The 25781-nt window shown below is 39.7% G+C and overlaps 1 protein-coding gene across 3 annotated transcripts in view; it reads right to left on the bottom strand.

Moving 5' to 3' along the window:
• The window catches only part of gsap (gamma-secretase activating protein), a 98264-nt gene that overhangs the window by 58885 nt on the left and 13598 nt on the right, over positions 1–25781 (bottom strand). For all 3 annotated transcript variants that reach the window (XR_013888976.1, XR_013888977.1, XM_080207457.1), the window contains exons 3-15: positions 23142–23198; positions 22973–23042; positions 22727–22783; positions 20279–20367; positions 13388–13457; positions 11977–12026; positions 11384–11488; positions 10164–10223; positions 8431–8474; positions 6271–6356; positions 3455–3532; positions 2312–2389; positions 1379–1471 (exon numbers count right to left, since the gene is read on the bottom strand). Coding sequence is in view for 1 of the 3 variants with exons in the window: in XM_080207457.1 (XP_080063583.1) it covers positions 1379–1471; positions 2312–2389; positions 3455–3532; positions 6271–6356; positions 8431–8474; positions 10164–10223; positions 11384–11488; positions 11977–12026; positions 13388–13457; positions 20279–20367; positions 22727–22783; positions 22973–23042; positions 23142–23198 (937 nt within the window). In the remaining 2 variants the exon portion in view is untranslated. The remainder of the gene's footprint in view (positions 1–1378; positions 1472–2311; positions 2390–3454; positions 3533–6270; positions 6357–8430; positions 8475–10163; positions 10224–11383; positions 11489–11976; positions 12027–13387; positions 13458–20278; positions 20368–22726; positions 22784–22972; positions 23043–23141; positions 23199–25781) is intronic.

The following is a 25781-nucleotide window of genomic DNA, read 5'->3' as shown; positions in this document are numbered from 1 at the left end:
TTTTGCGGTCTTGGACAGAGCAGGAGCCATACCAAGCTGTCTTACAACCAGCAAGAACGCTTTCTAGGATGCATCTGTAAAAGTTGATGAGAATTGTAGCAGACATGCCAAACTTCTTTAGCCTCCTGAGAAAATAGAGGCGCAGGTCAGTTTTCTTAACTATAGCGTCCGCATGGAGGGACAGGACAGGTTGTTGGTGATCTGGACACCTAGAAACTTGAAGCTCTCAACCATTTGTACTTCTTCCATTGACGTAAACATGTTCTCCTTTACGCTTCTTGAAGTCGAAGACTCTCTCCTTCATTTTGTTGACATTGAGACAGATTATTGTCATTGCACCAGTTCACCAGATTCTCTGTCTCATTCCTGTACTCTGTCTCATCATTGTCTGACATCCGAACCACTACAGTAGTGTCATCTGCAAACTTGAAAATCGAGTTGGAAGGGAATTTGGCCACAGTCATAGGTGTATAAGGAGTATAAAAAGGGCTGAGGGCACAGCCTTGTGGAGCACCAGTGTTGACAATGATTGTGGCAAAGGTTTTGCCCATCCTTACTGATTGTAGTCTGTGGGTTAGTAGTTCAGGATCCAGTCACAGAGGAGCCAAGCCCCAGACCACAGAGGTTAGAGATGAGTTTCATAGGAATAGTGGTGCTGAAGGCTGAGCTGTATCAATAAAGTCTGACAAAGGTGTCTTTGTTATCTAGGTGTTACAGGGTTGAGTGCACGGCCAGAGAGATGGCATCTGCTTATATAAGTAAATACTAAAATCACTGGTACAAAAAAAGGTCAACATTACAGCTAACCTGAGGTTTATAGCGAAATACAATAAAACAGTGTACCAAGTTCAATGCCTAGTCAAACTGCCCTCAGCAATCTGGGTGTTACAAATGTCTCAGGTTTTTCAGGTAATTTTCCCCATCATCAGCAAACCCTCATCAGTTAAGACAGCAGGAATGTACTCCTAGACTTCAGACAAATTTGAAAAACATAACCCGTTAATCACCAAAAGGTCCTCTGTAAGCAGCTCAAGGGAGATGTGGGCCACGTTTTTGACTCCCCCCGGCAGAGACTACTTGTCATTGGCCATCAGCAGAATTCCCCAGTCCTGCTGACGTCTACACTGTTTGGCATGGCTCGTCCATTCCCACTGTCAGGGAACCCGACACGGGTGGGGGTTGCCTTCAGCGGGACTGACAGATCCTACTAGCGGGAACGCCTGGAAAATCCCGGCCTTGCTTTTTTGATAGAGTTCAAAATCTTACAACCCTGTAGTGTATTGATCTGATGTAATGTCAACTCACTGAACAAAGCAAACTGTTAAAGAGATTTTTTTCAAGTTACTAAGAATACTTAAATTGTATTAATCATTCTTACCTGACAAGAATAAACTATGACAAGCCAAATTAGGAAGCTGTGTATTAATGAGGTGTAAAAAATATCCAGGCATGTAAACAGCTATATAATAACCTGTAAAGAAAATAAATTCATTGTAATAATTTTACAAGTATTTCAATTTAAAACGTGTGAAATTAAATGCTTCAATGTCCAGTTGTTAAATTATAGTGTATCCAACTTACAACTGTTGTGGTCTGTCCAACAACTGGGAAGCCAAGGTACAATAAGTTTTTCCAAACCAAACTGATTGAAAACAATGCATATTTCCTTGAATAATGGCTATGAACATCAATCTAACTGATCATTTGGAACTCAGAATTTCATTACAGTTAATTCAAGTGAGATACCCAAATTTGATTGCGTCTGTGGTAACTTTACTCTCTGTGATGTTAATGGAATGGTAAATGTTACTTCTTCTAGAGTTGGATTCCTTAACAGAGGAATTTGCAGTTTGCACATATGTTTTCACATCAGATGATTGATTATCATCAGGAACATTACGAGGGTTCATTTTAGAGGCATCAAGATACAGAGCAGCTTTCATTTATTTCCATTCAGGCTCCAATGGTGTTTTCAAATGACCCAATGAGGGGCACATCCCTTATTGTAGCTCTGTTGCTATTCAGACATTTTAATGAGATCATTATTCATGGTAGCTGGAAGTAGGCATTATAAACTGGAAAGTGTCACTGATGTGATTTTCTTCCCTGCGAGAATTGCAAGTTAAATACACCACGACAGTTTCCAGCAGATTTGGTGTTGACATATAGAATCTTGTGTTGGAAAGTGTAATTTTGTATTAGAAACTGGGGGAAATGACTTTGGCCTAACTTTCCTGTCACTAAAAGCTTTACTTGACCCTTTTAAGACATCAGAGATACAGTAGATCTACATTACATACCATCAGCTTACCAATGTTAATGAAGGTTGGTTCAGTTATACAGTCACAGTCGAATGCTTCCAAAGAAACTGTAAATGTTTTTCTCCAACCTGCAGAAGAGTAAAAATACTAAAATAGGAGTGGTATAGTGTGGAATTGGTGAAGTTCCACTTGAACGGTTTACTGATCGTAATCTCTTTAAGATAATCTCATTTACAAACATACATCAAAATTTATCAATTTGCAAATGAAGACTGCTATGCATTTCATAACACCATATCAAATCATGATGTGGAGATGCCAGCGTTGGACTGGGGTGGGCACAGTAAGAAGTCTCATAACACCAGATTAAAGTCCAACAGGTTTATTTGGAATCACGAGCTTTTGGAGAGCTACTCCACTCACTTGATGAAGGAGCAGCACTCTGAAAGCTCGTGATTCCAAATAAACCTGTTGTTCTTTAATCTGATGTTGTGAGACTTCTTACTATATCAAATCATGCTCTTCACAAGAAAGCTTCACTTGCTTGATGCAAATCTTTTAGAGTATAGTGTTAAAATATCCAAATGTTTACAACATCAAAGGAACAGTCTAAATTTTATATTTAGGAAAAAAATACCAATGGTTTCCCAGGAAATGAATACTGCAGGTTCAATAACAATATATATTTTATGTATCGCAGACTTTCCTCGATCCTTGACCTAGTCACCCTTGCTGAAAACTTACTACAACTCTAACTTTTTGCAGTTCTGATGAAAGGTCATCGATCTGAAATATTAACTCTCTCTCCACAGATGCTGTCTGACATGCTGAGTATTTGCAGTATTTTCTTTATTTCAAACAAACAATTCAATCCTGGCCAGGGAAAAGAGTTTCAAAATTATCTGGTCTGTACTGTAACTGATATATAATCCCTTAAAATATATTGAAAAGACTAGGCAGCCCAAAAAAAGCCAACAAGTTTGATGATCATAAGCTCAAATCTCAGAATCCTCCAAAACAGTGAGAGTCTTAGACCAGTTTTCCAGGTGGAATACCACGTTAAAGCCACAGGAACAGGTGACCCTGCTTTAAGAGGACAACCTGTGGAACGAGAGTAGAATAGCTGTGCAGATGATTATAAAATTGAACTTAGCTCAGAACAGCTGAGTGAACTTTTAAGAAACCAGATTTACCACAATGCAGAAGAATTATCGAATAAGTGAATTCTTGTTTATTCTGCACAGGATGGCTGTAACACACTGACATGGCACCTACAACAACAACCATAAAAAAAGAAATTGTAAGCAGTTTTTGTTATTACTATATTGTATTGGATATTTATTATCAATAACATACATTTATACTGTGCTTTTAAACAAGTAAAATATCCCAAAGCTCTTGGCAGTTGTAATGCGCAATTTGAGGCAAGGAAAATATTGGCCTGAATTTTTAGGATGGCAAGGGTTCGGCACCCACGATCCCAAGAGTCAGCAGGGAACGTGTCCCCACCAACTCTGATAGGCCGGCTGTCATTTTACAATCAATTAAGCATTGGCTGGCAGCAGACGGGACTCACACCGAGACTTGGAAGGAAGTCTAGCCAATCAGATTGGCCCACTGTTCATCAGTCCCTCAAGGTACAACACTTGTACCTGCAGTGGCAGGAAGAGATACTGCAGGGCCATACCTGAGCTGCTGTCCTTGGACAGGCGGGAAGGGAGGGGAGGGCAAGGGATGCCCTTGGGGGTTAGGAGGGTGGGGTGGTCAGTGGGGATGGGGGATAGGGGATATAAACAGCTGAGGATCGGAGCTCCCAGGCCCCTGAGGGAAGAATGTCCCAGCTTGAACAGGCCTTATGTCCCTGTCCCCCCCCAACCCGAGATTGAGAATGAAGACCCTCTGAGTTTCCCACCCTTGATCATCAGGCTCCCATCAGTCAGCCTCAAGTGGCCATTAGGTGGCCATCTGGAATACCTAAATAACAAAGACACCTATGTCAGACTCTGATTTATTGACTACAGCTCAGCCTTCAACACCATTATTCCTATGAAACTCACCCCCAAACTCCATCCCTGTATGCCTGGATCCTGGAATTCCTAACCCACCAACTGCAATCTGTAAGGACAGGCAACAAGTTTGCATGTTTTCCCTGTGTCTGCATGGGTTTCCTCCAGGAGCTCCCATTTCCTCCCACATCCAAAGATATGCAGGTTAGGTTGACTGACCATGCTAACTTGCCCCTGGGATGTGTGGGGATTGTGGGGATAGCCTGGGGTGGGATTGTAGCTGGTGCAGACTTGATGGGCCGAATGGCCTCTTCTGCACATAAAGAGATTTTATGATTTATGATTATGAACATATCCTCCACGATCATCCTCAACACCGGTGCCCCACAAAGCTATGTCCTCAGCCCTTACTATACTCCCTATGACTATGTGGCCAAATTTCCCTCCCAACTCGAATTTCAAGTTTGCTGATGACACCATCATAGTGGGTCGGATCTCAAACGTTGATCAGACAGAGTACAGGAAAGAGATAGACATTCTGGTGCAACCACAATAATTTCTCCCACAATGTCAACAAAATGAAAGAGATAGTCATCAACTTCAGGAAGTATAGTGGAGGACATGCCCCAGTATCCCATTCATTGACTGTCTACAGTTCCCGCTGCCTCAGAAAAGCAGTCAGCATAATCAAGGACCCCACGCATCCCGGACATACTTTCTTCCACCGGGGAAAAGATACAATAGTCTGAGGACATGTATCAACTGACTCAAGAACAGTTTCTTCCCTGATGCCATCAGACTTTTGAATGGACCTATCTCGTATTAATTTGACCCTTTTCTAGCTATGACTATAACACTACATTTTGTACATTCTGCACTCTCTCCTTTCCTCCTCTATGTATGGTATGCTTTTCACTGTATACTGATACATGAGACAATAATAATAAATCAAATCAAATTTAAGGGCCTTAATAGGGGGGATGTTTGTTTAGGATCCTGGAGGAAATTTCATCCATGCAATACACGTTCCCCTGCATCCTCCCCGAACCCACCCAAACGGAGGGGGAAAGGGAAGAACGGTGACGGGGAGCATAAAAGTCTGTCCATGAGAACAGGTGTCTAAAGGATTGGTTAAGATGGTAGGTCTCAAGGAAGAATCAAAAGAGGAGGAAATAGAGATTGTAAAACAGAGAGGTTTAATAATCTTAGAGTTTATGGACTCAGAAAAAAAAACTAAACACCAACTTTAAATTATAGTAGATTTTCATGCAAAATAAAGGCTCCGCCATACAAGTGGTGAAAATTCAAGGCATTTTTCCTCCCTGGATTTAGATGAGGCTTGCAGAACATTATAGTTGCTGACAATGAGAAAGTCTGAACTTCCTGAAAAACTCCCTTTTCCCCCACTTTGCCCATTAATTTTATTTGCTCACTTGTGGTTAGATAGGATTGCTTCACTTCTCTGCGAAAGGCACATGCTGCAAGTATCAAATTTGGACACAAGCCACAAAGTCCATTACCTCCACTTGGTGGTAGCCACAAGCAATTGCAGATTATTTCATTTTACTTCTACAAAACCATTCTGAGACTCAAATCTTTTAAGTTAACCGTGTGACCAATTGTGAATTCACGAGACTACAGCAACTGTTTGCTTTTAGCCTGAGCCAATATTTTTTGAATCAGCTATAAAAAGTAAAAGTTGTCTCGTGTGACTATGAGAGCATTAGAGGTCATCGCAATCTATAGAAATATAGTCATTGCCATTCGTAAGAGAATAGTTAATGTATCCACATCCACTTCAATTTGTTCTTTAAGTAAATCTAAAATGAGCTATTTTATATTTGAATAGGGAGAATGAGAAAAGAGACATTTGAAATTACCTAAATTATCTAAAGTGATAGGCTGCATTTTAATTCTCTAATTAGGAATCTCTAAGCAACATTGCTGGAATACACAATATACATAATAAAAGGAAAACAAATCAAGCAGTTTAAACTTGCTACCTGCATGATTTGTGAAAACTTGCAGATTCAACAATTCCAATGATTCCTCTTCCTCTTGAAAATGATTGAACCCAAAATTTACGAGGCTGAAAAAAGGCAAGGCAGTGAATTTAAAATGGAGGAGACAGTCATATGACATGACAAGTTGAATCTATAATCCACCTCACAAGAACATTGTGTCCTTTTTGTGCAAGAGCATTAGACACACACAATTCTTCCTATGTTCAAGTTACGTATTAAAGCTTGTACAGAATGGAGAACCAATCTTTGCGCATCCCAAAACCCAATACATTTCTAAACAAAATTGCTATGATTTTGTTGTAACGATGCACGTCTGGGATTAGTGTGTGCCAGGTTTGTATCACAGCATAGCTATAACAGACATAGATTTTGTTTCCTTAACAATTATTCAACGGAGAAAAAACAAAATGTAACACACATAGTTTGAAAAAAAAAATGGCAAACTGTAGGCAGAATCTTTTTTTTAAAAACTTATTTAACATCCACATACAAAAGATGCATCACTCCATTAGGACAAATCTAAGGTCCAGATTTTTAAGGAGAAATAGCAGACTGAACCCAGATGCAGAAGTCCAAACCCATTGCTGACAAATCCAATTTTGGTGCCAGTGTAGAGAACAGGTCATGAATCATGTGACAGGGAAACCAGAGCTCAACAGGGCCATTTGAATTTTATGCTGAGTTCAAACAAATCTTACCTTGGCTTTTATGAACACCTTAACCTACAGTGTGAGAATTACAAATTGATGGAAAGGATATAAATCTTATCCATTCTTCAGGAGTATTTATTTAAGTGTCATGATCAAGAGCTTTTTAGATCGTTAAACATTAAAAAAAAGCAGACTGCCCCTGTCAATGAGAGTTTAAAAAAAACTGGACTGCTTTGATTGACAGACTTGTGTAGGCTTGGGGAAAAAAGCATCTGTTCATGCAGTGAGCTCTTTGTTAACATTTGCCCAACAGCTATAATTATGCCGTTATGAATGATGGGCTAATTTTCAAAATCTACAATTACCACAGCAAGGGATTTAGAATTCACAGTTTGATTGACAGTTCACAGGGGCTATTAAAAGATTAATTGTCTTTGATGTGGATTCTGAATAAAAGTTTGTTTGGATTCATATGAGATTAACCATTTGAGAGTGAATAGCTTTGAATGGATTTCATGAATGGGATTTTTTTCACTATCATGTGTGTATGGGAGAGCCATATTAGATTGCTATAAGTTTCTAAAAATCTCCCCATGGTTCATGGATCTGCCCATAGTGAATACTAGATAAGTGTCTATGGAGGTGGCATGGGGACATGAATGGACAAAGGTTATGATTGAACCCGAATTGGAATACAGTTGATATGGTGGCTTTGGGGGCTGAATTGGCACTGAGTTTTTATGTAAGCATTGGGGCTATGAGTTGGCATCAAGTTGGCATGGGGCTATGAGGTGCCATTGGGTATGTGTGGGAGCTGAAGTTGGGGTGAGAGCTACAGGGAATAATTAAAATTCCAAATGATAGAAGAGAAAAAGAACATGCTTTACAGGCATTTTTCAAAGGCACCACCCCATGCTGAGCTGTCAGCCGCTGACCCACAGTAGCTGACAACAACCAAATTGTGGCAACTTGACTCTTGGTTTAGCTCAGTTGGCTGGACTGCTGGTTAGTGATGTAGAGCAACATCAACAGTGTGGTTTCAACTGCCGTACTGGCTGAGGTTTTCATGAAGGCCTCATCTTCTCAACCTTGCCCTTTGCCTGAAGTGTGGTGATCCTCAAGTTAAATCACTACCTGTCAGCCAATGATCATCTGGGACAATGGCAATTTTACCTTCTACTTGAGTTGTGTGAGATTTTGTGAGGAGTAGCTGATGCTTCTCTGTCCAAATATTTTCAGAGCTCTCTAATATAAAGGGAAGTGAAGGAAATGCATTAAGGAACCTCCCTTTCCCTTGTATTATGAAGAGGTTAAACATGTGAGCAATAACTAAAATGTTGATAAAGGGGAACTTAAGTAACCATTTTCTTTTTAAAATATTTTCTGAAACTTTACAAGGTATAAAATATCTGTAAAATTGCTGGTGACTTTTTGATAGAAATTATAATTATAGATGGACTTAATAAAGCAAATAACAATCATAACCTACCGTAATTTTGTAGACGTCAAAGAGAGTCCAAGAGGAAATGAAAGCTACCATAGAAGAAAGAAATGTGTTATTATAACCAATTTCATAAAGACTATTTATCACCAACTTGATGGGCAGCATACAAAAACTGCAAAGAGAAACAGGAAAGAATTTCTATCAGTAAAAACTTTGTGACATTAATTTACTCTGTGAAAGCAACACAAATCAATCTTCCTAAAAACGATACAGAAGAACATTGCTATGTGCAGTTTAGTGCTCAGCCATTACAGAGCCAAAGAGCAACTCTCAAGATTAGTGCAACTTCCTTAAAAAGAATAACTAACTCTTGCCTCTGCTTTGCTCCCTTCCACCCCCAAATTGCTAACTGAATAGGAAAGTGGTCGTCAGAGGTTAATGACCCCTCCACAGACTCAAATTAACATGGGGACAGGTACTGGTATGGAATTATTTGTAAAACCAAGATATTGTGCAATGTCCAAATGCAGAACATCAGCTGCTTTTCATTCCAAATCATTTTGACTTCTTCTTTCACTTTCAGTACAATTCATTCAGGAACTCTCACTTCTTCCTACACAATGATTACCATCTTCTAATCTGTTGTCATGACTTAGTCACAAGATGAATACAGATAAGGGAGGTCATCACGCAAACAAAAAGCTCTTCACAATGTTATCTGACAAACTACACAAATTTAAAAACTGTACCCATTCCAAATATTGTGAAGAAGTTATGACTGACACCAGTCTTAAAGTGCCCTTTCAACAGTTTTAGTTATTGCTAGCTTGGTCTTGAAGTTGTACTCAGGAATTCTCTTACTCATATAAAATAAAACAAATACCATCCACTATATCTTACACATGAGACCTTAGTCATTTCGCTTGGAGGCTGAATAGGTAATTTCAATCTTTCCTTACACCTCCATCCGTTAATGCCAAAGACTTATCTTCTTATGTAGTTTGGCACTTCATATATCCTCCTGATTAAAATTAAGTTAGCGAATAGAGGAAGCATTGAAAGAATCCTTCCTATTATTACCACTATTAAACTCAAGTCTGCAAACATTTTACTGCAAACATCCACTCCAGCTAATTAAATGTGATGCTCTTAAATTTTCAATTTTGTGTTGTAAGATATGGTCTAAGTTTTTTAGAACACTGCATATTAATTATTCCAGTGAAGTGTTGCTCGTAAGCAAGGTTTGTACCCTGAGGCATGATGGTTTGTTACGTATATGGAATAAAACTTTTATGCATACATCTTACAAAGGAACCATAGAAACCTTATAGTGTAGAAAGAGGTCATTTGGCCCATCGAATCTGTACCAACTCTCCTAAACAGCATTCCACCCAGGCCCTCCCACCTGCCCTAATCCTGTAATCCCACACGTTTACCATGGCTAGTCCACCTAACCTAAACACCTTTGGACAGTAAGGGATAAATTAGCATGGCCAAACCACCTAGCTTACACATCTTTGAACTGTGGGAGGAAACCGGAGCACTCAGAGGAAATCCACACACAAAAGGGGAGAACACGCAAACTCCACACAGTCACCAGAATTTAAGTCGGGTCCTTGGTGCTATGACACAGCAGTGCTAACCATTGAGCCTTTAATTTTGCTGTAAAATAAGGAAATAATGGAAAAACACAAAATATAATTTCTAGTAGTAAGCTGTTCCCAAATGGTAGAAAAAAATGGGTATGGATAGCAAGTATGAAATATAAACTAACTTACCTGCATTTCATAATTTCTGTCAGGGTAAAACTGGACGCACATCAGAACTGCATTGTTTTCCTACTTAAAATAAATGTCATCATCATTAAGAAGGTATTTAGTTGCAAAATTAAAACTTGCTGCTGGAGTCACTGATCTTTCACACAAACCATGAAAACTTTGCTATGCATAGCAAAAAAAAATTTTCCATTAGCTGTAGCAGTAAATTGAGTTGCCTCAATTCATTGAATATTAATAGCAAAATGCAAATTTTGCTAAATTTCATCCAATTTAGTAGATTATAGAAGCCACTCAACTACAAAATTAATTACTGCTGTACACGTCACGTACAGCTGTGAAGTTGTTATTTAAACTTCTTAACTAAAACTTTTTTAGTTACAGTCATACCCGTACAATATTACCTCACTCTCCTTTGGTTATAGGTTCAAATACAAGAAGAAACTACAAATTCACATGATAGGGTTGGTCACATTTTGTTACTGGCACAGAAATTCATGACTCATTTAGATTATGGAGCCCTAGAGACATTTTCTTTGTGCCGGACAAGTCATTAGCAATATAAAGCGCTATAATTAACCTCAATGTGCCCAGGCGAGGAAGTAAAATTGTAACAGCTGATTTCCCTCTCTATTGTTATCCAGTGACCTATGCTGGAAAGTAAACATGGACTGAATAACTTGCTAATTTTCAAAGACTGTGCTCACGCACGTATAAATATACAAGCCGGATACAGAAAGGCTGCTGATGCCAATAGAACTGTAGACCAACACATTAAATGGAAGGGAAGAAGTAAATATCTTTTCCTTCCCTTAGGATCTTTGGTTACAGCAGTGATAGCATTCACCTCAAGAGTTAGAGGATTGTGGGTTCAACCCACAGGCTAGAGACTGGAGGATAAAGCTTGATTGACACTCTCAGTACAGCCCTAAAGAAATGCTACACTGTTGAGGTTCTGTGTTTCAAGGGACACATCTAACTAAGGTCTCATCAGTGGATGTAAAAGGACGCCTGACACTTTACAAAGTAAAGCAGTTGGTATGGCGTGCTTGTCATTAATTATGCCCCAAATAACCCTGTCAAAATCAGATTATCTATTCATTTAGCTCACTGCTGCACGTGGAACATTGGGTCAAATTTCTACAACTATTTGTGTTACGTCCCTTTGCTTATTTTTTATCCCAAAAGCAAAACACAGATGCTTGAGTCAAACCACGCTTTACCTTTTCAACAATATAGAATAGCCTTTGTTCCTGTGTATCACACTGTGCCCACAAAAAATCTTCAGCCACGATAGTTTTGTGAAGTCGATCAGGATTCTGAACAACCTAAAATAAATTTAACACAAAATTATCCGTGGCGTGCACACGCGGCAGAGAGGGATTTCACAGACTTACAATAATCTTAAAACTGTCCAGGAAATTAAAAATATTCTAGCTGTAAGCTGCAATATTATGTTCACAGTCATAAACTTGAAAGGAGATGCAAAGTAGCAAACTATTAAAAGTACTTCCTGTTACAATGGTCAGCTCAGCCCCTGATAAAAGCATCAGAATAGTTTCCAAAACAAAACTGATATCAAGGGGTGCAGTTCACATGGTGGGTCACACCGAGCCTTTCCACACAATGGGCAACATCTGTAAACAGCTGCCAAACTCAGGCAGATAAAATTCCTAATCAGCATTTTCAAAAAGCTAATTACCAAAACCCTCAATCAAATGTGACCGGCTGTGCTCAACTTTCCTTCCAGCATATTGCAGCTCCACTGCACAAGATGCTTGCATTTCATTCTACTGCTCCAAAATATCTCACTTACCACTCTGCAACCTTCTTCAACAACCACTCTTATGTGAACATGTTCAATGCCTGGGCAAGAAAAAAAGTATTCAAATTAATTCCAAGATATTCAGAATTTGATGGACATGCATATTTCCATTTTAAACAACAGCATGCACGGTGTTTGGCAGGGACTGAATAGTTAAACATGAAACTGTTGGCGGTTAACAAAATAAAACTGTATTCAAAAATATGAATGGAGACACCATAGTCATAGTGAAGTTACATAAAAGGCTTATTATTCTCCACTGGTGTCATGGTAAGTTGAAGGGGAAAAGGCTTGTTATACAATTAAAGGGGTACTATGCTATATAGTGCATAATGTGTCACTCTACTGTCAACATAAGAACATTAGAACTAGGAGCAGTAGGCCATTTGGCCCCTCAAGCCTGCTCCGCCATTCAACAAGATCATAGTTGATCTTTTCATGGACTCAACTCCACTTGCCCACCCATTCAGCATAACCTTTAATTCCTTTACTGTTGTCAAGGTTGTGAAGCATATAAGCTACAATTAAACACATTATGAAGTGAATTAGAAACCACTCCAGTTGATGATGGAAGTTTGTAGACCTACAACTGCTTGTAAATATCCAGTTCCAGGTTTAACTGCAATTAACAATCTTTATTTCCTTATCTTTTAAAATATAATTATTCATCATTAAGTTTCCTACCCCTTTATTAAGGAGGCAGTTTGAAACAAACTGCTTACCAGTAGGTAAATGTTTTCTATAATGTTGTTTGCAGATCAGGAGAAGCAAAAGAGAAGACCTTTCCCTGGACTCTCAAGCAAATCCAAAGCACCAAATGATTGGCCAACCCAAAGCACCATCCTCCCCCTCCAAACCCTACTACTTCTCTCAGGTCATCACCCCCCAACAGCCCAGTCCCCTCTCCCACCCAGCTGCCAATCCATCCACCATCATCAATCCCACAACATCTCCCATATACCCTCTACCCCCACACTTTCTATTGCCATTCCAACCACCACCTACCTCAACACTTTGCAGAGATCACCATCCCTGTTACCATCACCTTTCCAATGGCCAGTCCAAACCCTCCCAGCAACCTATAACAATCTCTCCTAGAGACTGTTCTCTTGACTATGGTCCTCTAATGCTGACATTTCCACCCATCTGTCAGCTAAACCATCAAACTGGTTAGCTACTGGGCAGGAAATGGAATAAAAAATGTTAACAAACTCAGCAGGATCTCCATATTACCAGAAATTCTCTCACAAACAGGTTCTCCCACTCCCTCTCCATAAATATCAGGGCCTGAATGTGAAGAAAAACCTGCACTTCACGGTACCACATAGTGACATTATCACACTTTGGTAGGTTTGCCCTTGATTTTCCTTCTACAAATAATCAACATGGTCACACAACTTACATCTATCCTCTGAAACTACGAGCAGGTGATTTTCAGGAAATGCCCTCGTATTTGCAGCAGGATGGATAAACTGCAAAAATAAACTTTGTTAAAAATGGATATTCTGAAATGTACAACCAATATTTCTTTAAAAATAGGCAACGCTTTTGGTTCTACAAGTTATTTGTAGGGGTAGGCAAACATTGGCACAGAGGTACAAATGTAGAACTATCCAAATGGCATATTAAACAATGATTTTCCATAACAAATAGAGAACTATTTAACTCTTCACTTCAACCTAAGCAGTGATACTTCCAGAGTTATTTGCCAAAGTTTTACCAACCTTTTTTGAGAAACAAACTCTTCCAAACCTCATTGTGCTACTGCTAAAGTAAATGCTTTATGACATGTAAAACCACAAAGTTCTTCACACAACAACAATTTGTAGTATGTATGTAAAGTTATACAAAGACCATAATTCCTTATCTATGTGCAATTAGCTGAAACTAAAGGCCAGGAGATTGAAATCCATCCCTCCATATTTTTAAATCAAAAATACCAAGTTTAAAAATCCTCCAAAATTACTTTTTAGAAGGACAAGAGCAGCAAATATGTGGGAACACCATCATCTGCAAATTCCCGTCTAAGTTGCACACCCTGATGACTTGGAACTACACTGCTGTTTCTTCACCTTCAAAATCCTGGAGCTCCCTCCCTAATGGCACTGTGGGTGTACCGACACCACATGGACTGCAGTGGTCCAAGAAAGCAGCTCACCATCACCTTCAAGGATAATTAGGGATGGCAATAAATACTGGCCTAGACAGCAACACCCACATCCCATGAACAAATGAATAGCAAAATGCACCAGCTTTCGATATATTTGGCAAAGAACCCCATTTCAAGTTCGGAGTGCCCACAGAACACTGATACATGCTGCTTTAACATACTTGATATGAATGACCAACATGGCAATATCATCCACCTGCAACTGGCTGGCAGAACTATCAACCTATGCCACCCTGATACCATCTGATCACCAGGTCCTACAACCCTCAAATATTCCAAATCTCAAAACAGAAGTAAATCAAGCTTTACCACTCTTCACTATACAAACTGATGTATCAGACAAAATTGAACTTTCAAAACCTGTGAGTTTAACCACTTTCTGATGTGACAAATCACATAAGTAAACATGCCCTTGCTTTTTCACAAGCTTAAATCAGGTGCAAACAGATGTAAATCTCAGCACATTTTGCCCTTATTACCCGATCATATATGCACCGTCTCAAAGGCACATCTTATACAACAGGCAGTTCTATTGGATTTTGGCATATCTTGTAGAACACAGGTTTTGGTGTCAGTCATGTGTTAGGGTCCTGGAGGAGAATCCCAGGTTACATTAGGAAGTCAGACTAGGGCCCAACAATTTTTCTTTTTGGCATACATGAGAGAATATAATATTTGTCTCCAGGAGTGATTCCACTTACAAAATATGGATCTTTTAGCATAAAACAAACTTTATTTAATAACACAGTTTAAACATAGCTCTAACAAATGAAACAGCTTAACCATTAACAGTTGAACAATATTTAAAAACGAAAGGAAGCAACTGTACTTTCTAGCTTACAGCTATGCAAGCTCCACATAAGCCTCATTCATGCATAAATCAAAATTACTTACAAATAAATAGTTAGCGAACCCAGGCATACTTGCTATAAACAGTCTTGAAGCTTTCAGACAGAGATTTGGCATTTCAAAGTAGCTTGCAAAAGCCTGTCTTCAAACAGCTAAAACTTCACTCTAAACTCCAAAAGCTTCTTTCTCCCTGCTACAGACCCATTAACCACATTATCACATGGCCCTGTTGATCAACTTTCCAAGGAATCTTTCGTGTAAGCAAAAGTTCATCAGCCCTATCGATGTAACAAATTCCTAGCTGAAGTGAGTAATTAATTTGCTTTTCCAATATCTAAGCTGTATTCCTACCAAATATACCAACTACCTGCAGAATAAAGCAAAATTTTTAAACATTCTCCTGAGATATTAAAAAAAAACACACTTGTAAGACAATGGCTTGTTTGTGGTCAATTCAGTGTTGGTGGTCAGGGTCCCACTCCAACATGGCAATCTCTACTGCATCTGCTGCAGCTGAAGAAGTGGACCAAGAAGGTGCACAATTCATTGGCCTCTGTTTTCTCCAAATGCTCTCTCGGCTAAGCTTCTCATTTCTGCTCATCTCTTTGAATGTCCTTCCAAACAGTCAGCCTCCAGAGGTCACAGTTATCAGTTTACATCCGCTTAATTCTTAGCATTAATGTCCACCATCTTCATATCTTGCTTGCAGATGTCCTTGTGGAGATATGGAACTAGAGTTTATGGCTATCATCCACTGATTAACATGGCCAAGTCAGTACAAATGTCACTAGCTTAGCGGAGTGTATGTTGATGGAATGAACGCACTGCACACATTAATGACCAAGTCCTGCCAAAAGATGCCAAGGATCTGTCTCAAACAGTAAAAGTGGAAACTGTTCAGCCTTCTCCCCTGTTTTGGCACAAGTTATGCAGCTCTCACCACTGTCGTGAAGTGTGCTGAGGACCCTCAGTTTGATGTTCTCAGTTATGTTGCTGCTGATCCACACTCTCTTATTCAGCTTGGACATAAAAGCTGCAGCTTTTGTCATGCATATGTTGATTTCAGCATTAAGTAAAAGATTGCTGGTGATTGTAGGTCTGATACAATCAACAACCTCCAGCATCATAATATTAATGCTGATGGGTAGCAGTATGACAACATCCTCCACCACGACATTTGTCAACCTGATGCTATTGATCAAACCAAACACTGTTCAGAGTCACATCTGGTGATGATCAGATCCAGCTAGTGCCAATGCCCTTATCTTGGATATCTCCAGTGCATTTTGTGACAAGATTTGTTCTGAAAGAGTCAGTTACACAAACTCATGATAGTTACGAAGTTCAAATAGTCTCTATCCATTCTCATTTATCATTCCCAGGCCACGATATCTAAGGTAGGAGGACCACACCTCCTGGTTCACATTCACCCTTGCACTGAAATCCCTCAGCAGGTCAAAATGTTGTGATTCAGCTGACGGTAGTGCCAAGCTCCTCGTCGAACTGGTCTTTCATTTCTGTAGTGGAACACAGCATTGGAGAATAGGTACTCACAATGTTAACTGTTGAGTGGAGAGGTGGATGGAGAAAATATGTTCTGCTCTGTGGACTGCTCCATCATCGAGAGTAGTGAGTTCCTTACAGCAAAGCCTGGATCTTACTCAGTGTTTCTTTCAAATTCTTTCCCTGTCCGATTAACATGTAATGTTTTTCTTTCAGTCATTCACTCTTGGCAAGCCTGGTCTCTTGTAGGGAAGCTACATCAATGATCAACCAAATCATCCGTCAATCCCATGCACGTGGTTCTAATATTCCAGCTTTCTAATCGAAGAGCTGGCATCTTCTTTCTTTTTGCTTGCTCCATTTGTTTGTTTGCCTGGTTCAATTGATTCTGTCCACCGGTTGAGAAGAGACTCCAAACACCCAGCAAAGCAAGTGGACTGTGGTATGTAAACACCTATTAGTGGTCAGGGCTGAGATGGGTGATGGCTGATCAGTGGAACATTACAGTCCCTCCCACAGTCAGTCACAGCACAGTACCCATTCTCTATACCAATTAAGTTGGGCTCATCACTGATAACTATTGTCCCTTCTGTTTTGTTAACTGTCTGCAGCAAAACTGAAGTACCCTCTCCTGAGTACCAGCCTGGACTGCCCAAATGTCAGGGATCCCCCTTCAAGCTTGTTGGCTGAGTCCAAAGGAATACAAAGCACTATGTTTGGCACTGGATTGGTTGCAAGATTTACCGGAAAGATGCCATATTTAGACATCAACCTGCCTTCATTCCAGATTTTTTTTTATTACGGTTTACTCCATTTGCCTTCAACTCTCCCAAGGTATCCACAAATCTGCGGAGCTATTCACCCATAGTTGGTTCACGAGTTCCTGGACAGTCCACACACCAGTGAGCGTACATACTGTTTGTCTGAGGGCCAGACCTCCAGAGTTCCTCAGAGGCTTTAACCTGAGCCACAAGGAATGCAGTTTCCATGAGGAAGCAAAGCTGAGAACTTGCCAATGGAGACACAGTGTACCGACAGGGAGAGAATTACACATTTGGCTCCATTGTTCATGCTGTTGCAAGATAGTAATGAAAATGAGAAGCAAACCAACATGCACAAGAGAAACATACATCAAATCAATTATTGGGAGACACATGTCAAACATGTCCCCCAACTCGAACTCTTCTACATCTGACTTGCACCCAAAATATTATCTCCATACCTTCACTGGGTCAAAGTCCTGGAACGCACTCTCTACCCAGACTCTGGGTGTATCTAAAGTAATAGGGTGACAACAGTTCCAAGGCACCCTCAAGAAAATTAGGGACAGGCAATAAATGCTAACCTCGCCAATGGCGTTCACATCCCATGAATGGATTTTTAAAAACTTCCAGGCCTCTATTCCAGGATGACATCACTTTTGTACCAAATGTGTTCAAATTTTGAGCTTTGTATCTGAAGAGATATCTCTACTGACCTCTATACCTATCTTGATCGGGCACACTATATTTATGGGCGAAATGGTGGCACAGTGATTAGCATTGTTGCCTTACAGCACCACGGACCTGGGTTCAACTCCAGCCACTGAATGTGTGGAGCTTGAACGTTCTTCCCATGTTTGCGTGGGTTTCCTCCGAGTGCTCCGATTTCCTCCCACAGTCCAAAGATGTGCGGGTTAGGTGAATTGACCATGCTAAATTGCTCCTTAGTGTCAGGGGGATTAGCAGGTTAAATACATGGGATTACAGGGATAGGGCCTGAGTGGGATTGTTGTCGGTGCAGGCTCATTGGGCCAAATGGCCTCCTTTTGCATTGCAGGGATTCTATGAATTCCCACCAGATACCATAACAAGACCCTGAGTGCATATATTGATAATATAAGATATGATCGAATATCAAGTGCTAATTTCAATACTATCTCAATAGATCAGATGGCAGAGTAAATTTGGTTTTGTACAGAGACTGTACCAGGCTTAACAGAACATTCTGCTTTACTTGGGCAAATTCAGATACAAATAGGAGCATGTTACAACATCACACCAAAACCAAAGCTAGACCCCTAATGACAAGGTACCTTAACTCAAAGCTAAACATCAAAATGAAGCCTGCAATAAAAATTGCTGATCCTGAAAACAATCAGGGCAGGCAGGTTCTGTGGAATGAAGCTACCTTGTCTTTCAGTTTAAAGAAATGTTATTGCTTTTATCGAAAAGAAAACAACTTCTTGCTTTTGCAAAGGTAATGCAGAATCCTCCATGCTGCTTAATTTGCCTTGCCTACGTAACCCAGACAGCAATCTGCCTTCTGAATGGAAGTGCTGTCATCTTGCCTTGTCAGATCCTGCTGTGGGAAACAATGCATCTTCTGTGATTAATGTCAGCAATGACACTAAAACAGCTGGCACTTGTAAAGATTAAGCATAACTGTAACTATAACTAAAGCTGGTTGCTATAATAGGACAGCAATCACTTCCGTAGCAACCCTAGCGGTGAGATCCAATAAAAGGTTAAGGAATTTATATGGAAGTCCTGAATTCCCAGAACTATGTTCGCTTCCCTATGCCCTCATGTCTGATGCATGTGCACTGACTAAACCATAATCTATGTTTTACAATTCCATTCAAACCAGTATAATTAACATAAAGTACTGCAGATGCTGGAAACCTGAGATAAGCTACAGAAGGTAGGACAGCCCTGTCCACGCAGTAGTGTGGTGATATTGTCATTGGACTGGTAATGTAGAGACTCACGGCAAGATCTGGGGACTTGGGTTCAAATACCACTGCAGCAGATGATGAAATCTGAATTCAACAAAAATCTGGAATTAAAAATATAATAATGACCTGAAGTCATTGTTGTAAAAACCCATCTGGTTAATTAATGCCCTTCATAAAATCTGCTCTTCTTACCTGGTCTGGCCTACATGTGACTTCAGATCCACAGCAATGACTTTTAAATGTCCTCTGAAAGCCACTTAAGACCTATTAGGGGTGTCACAGCGAGTGACGCCCAGATTCCATGAGTGAATACAGTACCATATTTGTTTTCAAAAATGAGTAAAGGAATTAAAGGCTTTCCAAGGTTAGATATTAAAGATTAAACATAAACACAATAATAAATGAAAGGCCATTAGAAAATGAAAGTACAACATTCAAAATATTTATCTAATGATAAGTGACTGGCCCATTAAGTATCTTACCAGTTTTGGATCGGTCCCACAGGTTTCCTCAAACTTTGATTTGAGAATTTGAAACTAAAATAATAGCCATATTGATGAGTGTCACATTTTACACTACTCCCTGGGATCACTAATACTCATTCCCCTCATCCCAACAAACATTGGGACCAGAATAAACGTTGTAAACTTGTTATTATGCTGCATAAATTTTAAAATTATAATGTAAAAGGTATCAAAAAAATTAGGTTTACCTCTGGAATTATTACTATCCCAATTAGGTCATAGAAGTTGAGAGATTTAATTGCAAAGTCCTATAATTATTCTTCACCATATATGTTTTTGCTAATCACTATCTTTTGTTGTGTACCACTTAACACACAATTTTTAAGGGAGTTATTTTCTCATCAAACTAATTGACTGAAAAATGTTCTTGAGATTTGGAGGTACAAACCTACATCCCATGACTGACACTCAAAACAAACAGCAAGGAACATTATTTACAACATTACCAGATCTGCAAACTCCCAAATATTTAACAGAATGCCTAATATAAAAAAGTTAACTTAAAAAAATTAATAGGTCAGTGATAAATACCTGAACTCGAACGTGAGAGTCAACAGCTTTTAAGACTTTTGTATTGTTTACTGGATGAATTTCAATCAGCAAGGTCAAACACCTGGATACTGCAACAAAAGTCAAGGAAAACAGTGCAAATGAAATGATCTTTTCCTCTATACATGCCCTACTGTTTAAAACATGAAACTTAGGTATTTATGTGATACTGAATCAATCCAATATAATTCACATAAAAATCAAATGTATCACATTAAAAATAAAATTTTCAAGATACATCTTCCAATAAGCAGCATAACTGCATGATGTCCCAACACCACACAACTTCCCTTATCCAAGAGAGGAGCTTCCATACTACACAGTTTGGGAACAACAGTGACTTCCCTGACCTTCCAATTTTTCATTCTAACTTCTATCCCTAGTAGAATCATATGGACTCAAAGCAATGGACAGGATTTACTGCACAATGCGCCACATGTTTCATCACAGCGGGAAACAGACCAGCATTGGCCAATGGCAAGATCTTCTGGCCCCGCCATTGTTTACAGGATTTCCCACCGAATGCACTTCTCGCTAGCAGGAAACCCGTGCTGGGGACGGACTGTCAGCAGGCCCAAAAGGTTGCACTGGTGTGAATGCAATGTTCTGGCCATTCACTCTGTTTCTCTTTTCACAGGTGCTGCTAGGATTGCTGAGTCTTCCCAGAATTTCCTGTACATATAATGAAATTAACTCTACCATTGTCACATAGCATTGTAAACCTAGATGCAGTTATTCAAACAATATTATCTTGTTGCCTTTAGGAATCTCAGCTGAGATACAAAAACAGAAATAAACCACAAGTCCTTCAATTCAAATCAATCTGCAATGACACAATCTTAAATGGCTATCAGTTGACAACATTTTTAAGGAACAGTCAAATACACCTTGGGCCAAACAATCACCACTTTTGGACTTTTATCAATGTGCATTCTCTCAACACACATCATCTGAGCAAGAAGAACAATCTTTGAAACTGACTGGGGAAAATACTACAAAATTGGCTGAAACTGTAAGTAACAACAATTAGTTCCTTCTTACTCAATTGAGAAAAAATGATTAGCAGAAATATTCAAATAAATTTAAGTCCTTCACACTTGAGCCAGAAAGATTCAGGAGACCTTTAACAATGGCAGGTAGGACCCAGATGCAGAAGTCCCGCTTCCCTTCCGACAAATTCCATTTTGACCAATTGAGAAAAGCACAAATCACACAGGTGCGAAAACCAAACTCAATAGGGCCACTTGATCTGGCTGCTGTTTTCAAACACATCCAATTTTAATTGCTCCAAATGGCCTTAATCTGCAATGTACTTTACAGAGAAGGACAGATACTTGGAAAGGACAGATTTAGGGTCTGTTTAATTGTCATTAACTGAAATTATTTAAATCTCCAGCTATTTAAAATTGAAAAAAAATAACAATCTGCAACATTACTTGGAACAAAAGAGATAGACTTCTGTTGAAGTGCACTGATTGTCAAGCCATCTGATGTAGCTGAGAAAAACCATGACACATTTGTTTTTCAAATTCCAATTGACTCCATTGTTCAGACTTTCCATGGTTTGTTTTTATAGCTAAGCCCATTGTGAATATTTAGCTGCATTTCAAAAAACCAAGAACCAACGTATCTCAACAGAGGGCTGTGATCACATTTTCATTAACAGTTTGACGAAGTTATTAAATGATTATTTGTCTTTGATGTGCTAAGTGAAATAGATGCTGGTTTTGTTTTTGCAACAGACTAACCACTTGAGGGGATTTAACATTTTGATTGGATCATATGAATGAGAGTTGCTTTCAGTATGAAGTGTGTTTGAACAAGAGTTCTAATAGATTGGTAGAAATTTATTTATTTTCCAACTTCATTTCAAAGACTTAGCTCCTGAGCTGTCCCCATAATGGATATTGGGTGAATGACAATGGAGGATAGAGGGGAGTGGAGGGGGCATGGAGAATATGAGGGGCCCTAGAGGATATGAGGGGGCATGAAAGAAATGATGGAATATGAAAAGGCATGGGGCAATAAGAGATCATGAAGGATGGGTGGGGTTTTAAGGAAATATGAGGGATGAGGGCTAGAGACCACCTTTAATACAACTGGACCAAAATGCCTGAGAACCAAAGTGAGCCTTACAACCAATCCACCTCGGATCTCCTTTGCCTTCACAACCTCTAGAGATTGTGGACCCAACTCTAATCGGCCTCCCGCTTCCTCAGAGCAAATATATGGCGAGTAAGGGCCATTTTAAAGGAGACAAGCCTGCTGGGCCAGCAAGTTTTACAGCTCGACCTTCCTGCTCCTCCACAAAAATCCAGCCGCTGATCTAGCATTACTCTACCGAAGTTCACAGTTCAAAAACAAATCCAGTTGATATTTCACTGTCTCAATTTAATTTAATTACTGTCCATAACAAGGTTTAAATAATACCTGGTCTGAATGTTTCAACTGGTAAACTTCCTCGAGTAAACTGTAGAATACTGACAGCTGGTAAAAAGAATATCAAGATTGTTATTAAAATAGGCAAATTCACTTGCAGAAGCTCAAATTCAAGCAATTCTAGCTCTAATGCTGAAGTATTCTACTATAATTCTGAAACCTGCAGCAACTTAGAATTATAACTGAAACACAGTATAACACATGCTCATTGTACAAGTAGAATTTTGTCTCACTCACCAAGCAATGTTCTTTCCGTGTTGACAGAGCAACTAATCAAAGGCACTTCTCGGTCAAAGGCATACAGGAGCTGCAAACAAAGATGAATAGCAATATATAAGGGAAAAAAACACCGCAAAATTTCCACATTCGTTCAAAATAAGATGTTATAAGCATAAATTGTGTTCACCTGGTTTTGCTTGTTGTGAGGGTCATATATGCCAATACATGTGTTTCCCTTCATACCCTTTAAGACAAAAACATTTTTCTACTGTCACATTGTCAAGCAGCATTTTTTAAAACAGACACTATATGGAGCTGTATTTCTTTAAAATCTTTGCCTTGGTTATAGATCCTGTTGTGATGGAGTTCAGAATGGGCAACGATAATTGAAAATTAAGTCAAACCTGAAAAGTTCCTGCCAAATTTACTGCATAGCAGCAATGTTACTTGAAACTAACAGTGGGGAGTTTAGGTGAAGGGAGATTTATAAATGCAAAGGGAAAGATCGAGGCATTGGAGCAGAATGGAACAGGAAAGCACAGGGAGTTTAACAAAAATTGTACATTAGTGAATAAGGCAATTGCAGGAAAGCAAAGGAAAAAAGAAATGACAATGAAACATCTACAGTAAGATAGCTGAACAAGTGACACAAATGGAGGAAAATGATTTTGATCGAATCACTATTACACAAACATGATTACAAGATGATCAAAGTTGGCAAATAAATATTCCAGAGTACACAACAAAAAATGACAAACGGCGGGATTTTCTGGCCACACTCGTCCCAAAACCTGAAAATCTCACCCGAGGTCAACAGATCTTTGCATGGTCTGCCGTGTCTCCCCCTACAATTCGCTGGCGGGCAGAATGGGAACATTCCCCCCAAAGTGTCATTTTGAGCCCGAAAGCCAGTGCGATACTGCCAGCTCGGCCAGTGCCATCCCAATCATAATATTCCCACACATGCAATAAATGATCCCCTGCGTGAAATGCACTGAGCCCGAGTGCCCTGCCATCTGATTCATCCAACACAGGACTCAGGAGTGAATGCTGAGGGTGTGGGGAGGGAAAAAATGGCTAAACTAAATTGGGTAAATAAACTAAAAGGTACGGCTGTAAGTGAACAGTGGGAAATATCTAAGAAAACAACTCAAAACATCCAACAAAAATACATTACAGTGAGAAATAAAAGTTCAGCGAAAAAAGGCCCATCTGTGACTCACTCAGCAAGTTAGAGGTAGTATTAAATTAAAAGAAAAGGCTTAATTGCAAAACACAGTAACAAGCCTGAGGTTTTGGGGATGTTTAACAAGAAAAAGGGCAACCTTTTTGAACTTTATGAGGAAGAACATGGATTATGAGAGTAAACTTGACGGTAATATAGAAGCTCTTATAATCTGTTTTTGTAAAAGTGTATTAAAAAAAAGAGGAACCAAAAGTGCACTAAAAGAGTTGAGTCGATGGTTAAAAAGAAAAAGGAGGCTTATGTTCGGATGAGATTGGAGGGCTCAGATAGTGCACTAGAAAGCTTTAGATTGGCTAGGAGGGAGTTGAAGAGTGAGTTGAGAAGGGCTAAAAGAGGACATGAGAAGACTTTGGCTGATAGGATTAAGGAGAATCCTAAGGCGTTCTATAGGTATGTCAAGAACAGAAGGTTGGTCAGGGCAAGATTAGGGCCAGTTACAGACAGCAGGGGGAAGTTGTGTGTGGAACCGGAGGAGATTGGAGAAGTATTGAACCAATATTTCTCTTCGGTGTTCACGCAGGGGGACATGAATATAGCTGAGGAGGACATTGGGTTGCAGGGGTGTAAAATAGACAGTATTACGGTTGATAAAGGGGATGTGCTGGAAATTCTTGAGGGGCTGAAAATAGATAAGTCCCCTGGTCCGGACGGGATCTACCCTAGGATTCTCTGGGAGGCTAGAGAGGTGATTGCAGAGCCTCTGGCTCAGATCTTCAGGTCGTCATTGGTCTCTGGTGTAGTCCCGGAGGATTGGAGGATAGCGAATGTTGTCCCATTGTTTAAGAAGGGGAACAGAGACTTTGCCGGGAATTATAGACCAGTGAGTCTTACTTCTGTTGTGGGCAAGGTTTTAGAAAAAATTATTAGGGATAGGATTTATAGTTATTTGGAGTGTAATGAATTGATTAGAAATAGTCAGCATGGTTTTGTAGCGGGTAGGTCGTGCCTTACTAACCTTATTGAGTTTTTTGAGAAGGTGACCAAAGAGGTGGATGGGGGCAAGGCAGTTGACGTGGTATACATGGATTTTAGTAAGGCGTTCGATAAGGTTCACCATGGTAGGCTTCTGCAGAAAATGCAGATGTATGGGATTGTGGGTAATCTAGGAAGTTGGATCAGGAATTGGCTATCAGATAGGAGACAGAGGGTGGTGGTGGATGGTAAATATTCATCATGGAGTACAGTTACGAGTGGTGTGCCTCAGGGATCTGTTTTGGGGCCACTGTTGTTTGTAATTTTTATTAATGATCTGGATGAGGGTATAGTTGGGTGGATTAGTAAATTTGCTGATGACACCAAAGTTGGAGGTGTGGTAGATTGTGAGGAAGGGTGTCATAGTCTGCAGGGAGACTTAGATAGGTTGCAGAGCTGGGCCGAGAGGTGGCGGATGGAATTTAATGCGGAGAAGTGTGAGGTAATTCACTTTGGTAGGAGCAACAGATGTGTCGAGTATAGGGCTAACGGGAGGACTTTGAATAGTGTGGATGAACAGAGGGATCTAGGTGTGTGTGTACATAGATCCCTGAAAGTTGGGAATCAAGTAGATAAGGTTGTTAAGAAGGCGTACGGTGTCTTGGCGTT

Source organism: Carcharhinus amblyrhynchos, chromosome 19 (assembly GCF_965287045.1).
Source record: "Carcharhinus amblyrhynchos chromosome 19, sCarAmb.v2.hapA, whole genome shotgun sequence".
Taxonomy (NCBI): Eukaryota; Metazoa; Chordata; class Chondrichthyes; order Carcharhiniformes; family Carcharhinidae; genus Carcharhinus; species Carcharhinus amblyrhynchos.
The sequence above is the reverse complement of the archived record's forward strand: the minus strand, read 5'-3'. Positions and strand labels throughout refer to the sequence as shown.